This window comes from Myotis davidii, unplaced genomic scaffold, assembly GCF_000327345.1.
Source record: "Myotis davidii unplaced genomic scaffold, ASM32734v1 scaffold327, whole genome shotgun sequence".
Taxonomy (NCBI): Eukaryota; Metazoa; Chordata; class Mammalia; order Chiroptera; family Vespertilionidae; genus Myotis; species Myotis davidii.
Window position 1 is genome coordinate 1895984 of NW_006298628.1, and position 5316 is coordinate 1901299.

Here is a 5316-nt window from a genome sequence, read left to right on the forward strand (position 1 = left end):
GTATAGCCCAGGGGTCGGCAAACTGTGGCTTGCGAGCCACATGCGGATCTTTGGCCCCTTGAGTGTGGCTCTTCCACAAAATACCACGTGCAGGCGCACACGTACAGCGCGATTGAAACTTCGTGGCCCAGGCACAGAAGTCGGTATTTTGTGGAAGAACCACACTCAAGGGGCCAAAGAGCCGCATGTGGCTCTCGAGCCGCAGTTTGCCGACCACTGGGTTAAATGGATAAGGAGAGGGCTTAGAGGGGGGCAGGAGTCCTTCCCGAGTGAAAGTGAAGGATGTCTCCTAGGAAACTCCCCCCCCAAAAACCCAGTGGGTGAGGGAAAGGTGAACGTTATTTAGTTTATAAATAGCCCTTCTCCCCAGCTTGTATTTGATGGCCGCCTCTTACCAGGACACAGTGGTTTTCACCAGCTTTCCAGAAATGGCTCCAAATCTCCTGAGAGACTATTCCGGTTCCTGGCCAGGCCAGGCGACTCCAGCCAAGAAGCTGCCCCAGCCACTGACGTCCGGGGGAGGAGACAGATGGGAAGGGACTGAATTGGTCCACGTCTTAGAGGAAAATCCACTTCTGGTCCTAAAAGTTGGGACGAAACAAACGATGTGAGGAATAGGGGTTTTCTGCACCCTAGCCAGGTCCCTGCTGGTTCCTGGAGCGCCAGCGCTGCCCCTGGGGAAACTGGGGATGGAAGAGGGAGGCCCCATCACCCTGCTCCCCCAGCTCCTCATTTTGCTTGCTAGTCCTGTCTTCAACCTTCCTGGAAAAGGAGACCCCGTCCTCTGCCCTCTTCCCACTGTCAGAGAAAGGCCCTTGTTCAGCGTTCTTTAACCCACACAGGCTGAGCTTCTGTCTGCCAGGCACTGTGCCAGGCACCAGGGATGCAGAGACATGAAGAAGGTCTAATGAATGTCACCCACTGTCACTCTCCCACCAGTGAGCCTCTCCCCCTCTTAGCAGGGGCCACAGGAGAGAATTTGGCCAAGGCTAATGGAGGAATGACTTCAATCCATAGCCCTTGGTCCAGAACTTTCACCGCATTAGCTCAAGAAAGAAAATGTCTTTGCCCAAAGTAGTGGCCTCTACCCCAGGCCCCAGGCCACGTTCCTCATGGGAGGCCCAGGCTCTAGGGCAGGGTGAATCTGGGGCAAGGGCAGGGGGGTGGGGGGGTGTTGCCCGAGGAAGAAAGGAGACTAGGGTGGGGTTGGGAGGGGAAGCAGTCTCACCTTGCCTACGGGGTGCCCACCCTGAGTCCCTCAGCGGCCCCTCCTTGTCTATGTTGGGGACATGCCCCCAGGTGGAGCAGAATCCAGGCTCTGGAGCCAGACTGCCTGAGTTTAAATCCTGGCTCTGCCACTTCCTGTGTGATCTTGGACAGATCACTTAACCTCCATCTACAAAATGGGAATTACTCATAGTCGCTGCTTCATATGGTGGCTGTGAAGAGTAAACGAAATTATGCTGCTGTGTTTGAGCCTCTGAGGCAGGTGACGGCTTCAAGTCCTGGAGCCGCTCTCACTTCCTCGCTGGTGACCTTGGACAAATGACTTAACCTCTCTGCGCTTTCATCTGTAACATGGTGACAATGCCCGGCTGGCGTGGCTCAGTGGTTGAGCATCGATCTATGAACCAGGAGGTCACGGTTCAATTCCTGGTCAGGACACATGCCCGGATTGCGGGCTCCATCCCCAGGATGGGGCGTGCAGGAGGCAGCTGATCAAGGATTCTCTCTCATCATTGATGTTTCTATCTCTCCCTCTCCCCTTCTCTCTGAAATCAATAAAAATATATCTAAAAAATAAAATGGTGCAATAATAGTCCTTACATCATGGTGTTTTGGTGAGGATCAAAGAGAATTAATGTTAAAGTGCTTAGAACAGAGCCAGGAACACAGTAGGTGAAACGTTGACTATAAATTATTACTGCGTAATATTGTGTAATACATGCAAACGAGCCCCGGGCCAGCACAGAGCAAGTGTCACTGAAACTGTTATTGCTTAGGCTGCCCTCCGTCTCCCCGCCAGCCTTCCTCTCGCTCTAACAAACTCTCTGCCTTTCAGGAAGGTGTCGCCCCCAGCATTCAGCTCCAGCTTCAGGAGGTGAAGAGGGACAAAGCCAGCCAGTTCTTTCCGCTGATGGGGAAGCAGGCGGGAGGTGAGTGACAAAGGTGGGCAGCCCCTGGAGGAGTGGTTCTGAGCGGGTCGGTTCACCAAGCCGGTTCCTAGCTTCCAGGCCAGTAGGGGTCGCTCATGCGATGGGGTGGGGGTAGAGTGTCCACATAAATGATCCAAACCAGGACGCTAAAAGTGTTAACTACACCAGGTAAACTTGGGATGTCTCTGGCATATGGGAATATAGGCACCCCAAGAGTAGAAGTCAATGTTTTGCACCCTCTGGTGTCATTACCTTTGATACTGTGGATGGATTTGGAGCTACAGATCAGCGACTAGATGTGACCCAAGCCACAGTCCAAGCTTTCTAGTTCTATTTGTTTCCGATAGATTTAATTTTTTAAAAATATTTTTATTGTTTTCAGAGAGGAAGGGAGAGGGAGAGAGAGATAGAAACATCAATGGTGAGAGAGAATCATTGATCGGCTGCCTCTTACACACCCTATGCTGGGGATCGAGCCTGCAATCCTGGCATATGCCATGACCAGGAATTGAACCGTGGCCTCCTGGTTCATAGGTTGATGCACAACCACTGAGCCACACTGGCCGGGCTCCAACAGAGTTATTAAAATGAACCTGCGTTCCCTGAGAGGGCCCTCAATGTGGGAGTCATGTCCTGGGGGGACAAGGATATTAGTCTGGACAGAGAGCAGTCTTTTTTCTTATTGTTAACATTATATGTATATATTTAAGTGGTGTTGGTGAGGGTATGAAAGACCTAGCACTTTTATAGCCTGTCTATTTAGAGCAGTGGTTCTCAACCTGTGGGTCGCGACCCCTTTGGGGTCGAATGACCCTTTCACAGGGGTCACCTAAGACCGTTGGAAAACACATACACATATAGAATTACATATTGTTTTTGTGATTAATCACTATGCTTTAATTATGTTCAATTTATAACAATGAAATTCGGGGTCACCACAACATGAGGAACTGTATTAAAGGATCGTGGCATTAGGAAGGTTGAGAACCACTGATTTAGAGGAAATGTCGACAATAGTCCTCAAAGTTGGAATGAGCATCAGGGAATCTATCAAGTAGAAATATGTAGCCCTGAGGTTGTACCTGAGTTTTCATTGACAACATGCCTGCAATGGCAAGAATTTAGAAATAACAAAAGCCTTCAGTAGGAGAATATAGTCACCCTAAGGGCAGAGGCAAATGCTTTGCATCCTCTGGAGCCAGATTCCTTGAGCCAGAACCCTAGCTTCCTGGTCACAATATATCAGGCACATCCATATATAGCCTTTGTGGCCATTGAAAAGGATTAGGCAGACCTGTGGAAAATTACAGAAAGTTCTCCAAGATACTGGTTAAGTGGAAAAAGCAAGTTATATAACAACATGTATGACAGGAACCTACTTGTTTTTTAAAAAATGACATACAAACATACATACACATGCATCGGGAGCACTCTAGGAGGATGATTATCAAATTGTCAACAGTGATGATATATATCTAGGACAGGAAGTGGAGATGAGGGAGAGAGTAGAGAGGGACTTTAATTTTTACTATACAAGCCTCTCCATTATATAATTCTTTTTATAGTGGGCAAGTATTCAAAGACTGTTCTTATAATAAAAAATATAAAAATAGAGAAAACCAACTTGTTACCAAACACTTTTAGCCTTAGTTTCCTCCTCAACAAAATGAATTTTAGACCATTTCAGAGTTCTCTTCCAAATCCAACAACCCATGGGAAGCAGGGGATGGGAGTATAAGAGAAATATTTGTTGAGCACCTACTATGCTCACATGTGATTAAATCTCACAATAGTCCCTTAAGCCTGAGTGAGGAAACTAAGGTTCAGATAAGTTCAATGTGTTTGCACAGATGCCCAGATGGTGCCAGGTGCCAATGACTTCCCACTCCTCCGCTCTGCCTCCCTGCAGGAGCAGCCAAGCAGCTCAGCCATGCGAGGACAGTGGGGAGTGTCTGCAGTTCCACTGAAGACCCAACACAGGCATCGAGCCCCAAAGAGCCATGAGCCCTTCCCACCTCACCCAGCCCCCAGGGAAGTGGTGCAGCCCTCATTCCTTCTTTCCCCTTTTCCAGGAATACCTCCTATCCAACCAAAGAGAAAAATGGGTGAGTGTTGGCCAGACCTTGCCCTCAACATGCTCCCTGGGGAGGGTTGAGTCATCCTGGCCTCTAACAAGTCAGGGAGGTGGGGGAGGATCTCTGGCCAGGGGCACACATGCCAGGCTGGCGTCGCCAAGGGTGGGGCCAGCCGTGGTTTGGCCACATGCTTGGCTCCCTGGTTGTTTCCTCAGACCTGGTGGTCTGTGCGTGCCTAGGGAGTAGGTGCAGGGATAAGGAAGCTGGTTTTGCCAAAGGTTCAAAATTGCCTTGGGGAGTTTTTACCTAAAGCCTAGAATTGGAAAAACTAATCAATTCTCCCCCTTGCACCCTCAAGGATCTTAAAAGTGCAGATCGGAGAAGCCTAGAACTCTTTGGTGAAAAGGAAAAACAAACCCAAAAGAAAACAACCATCATTTACCCACCCCCTACCTTCCCACCCCACCCCCAGCGCTCTCAGGATCGAGACCAATGCCCTAAGGACCCACATCCTTCGGGGCTGCCCTTCAGGGGTGGGCAAACTTTTTGACTGGAGGGCCACAATGGGTTCTTAAACTGGACCGGAGGGACGGAACAAAAGCATGGATGGAGTGTGTGTGTGAACTAATATAAATTCAAAGTAGACATCATTACATAAAAGGGTATGGTCTTTTGTTTTTTTAGTTTTATTCATTTCAAACTGGCCGGATCTGGCCCGCGGGCCGTAGTTTGCCCACAGCTGCCCCATCTCTCCTTTCCTGACCACCTGCCCTACCAGATGGAGCTAGTCTCCCTGGCCTGGGCATGATGCTACCCTTGGCACATCACACTGTTCTCCTGGGTCCCATGGCTGGGGTCCCTAGAGTGGAAACCCTCCCACAGTCAGGTAGCAGGTCTCTCACTTTCCTAACAGAACACCTACTCCTTCCAACATAGGCTCTTGGCTATAGAGATGGGGGAAATCTTCTATTTTCCTCCAAGATTTTTTTCTAAGTGTTTGAGCCATTCCATTTGAAGGGCCATGGGAGTCACCCCAATACTAACATGGAAATGAATGTCCCTCATGCAGAATGTGGGCAGGAATG

At 49.3% G+C, this 5316-nt stretch overlaps 1 protein-coding gene across 3 annotated transcripts in view; it reads left to right on the forward strand.

Annotated features, from left to right (window-relative positions):
• TAC4 (tachykinin 4 (hemokinin)) overlaps positions 1 to 5316 on the forward strand; it is a 10068-nt gene that overhangs the window by 3698 nt on the left and 1054 nt on the right. Inside the window, exons 2-4 of one of the 3 annotated variants that reach the window (XM_015570808.1) lie at positions 2063 to 2156; positions 4007 to 4261; positions 4590 to 4755. In XM_015570808.1, coding sequence (XP_015426294.1) covers positions 2063 to 2156; positions 4007 to 4261; positions 4590 to 4597 — 357 coding nt within the window. In that variant the 3' untranslated portion in view covers positions 4598 to 4755. Of the gene's footprint in view, positions 1 to 2062; positions 2157 to 4006; positions 4262 to 4589; positions 4756 to 5316 lie in introns of those variants that run through there. The other 2 variants (XM_015570810.1, XM_015570809.1) reach the window with 2 other exon arrangements.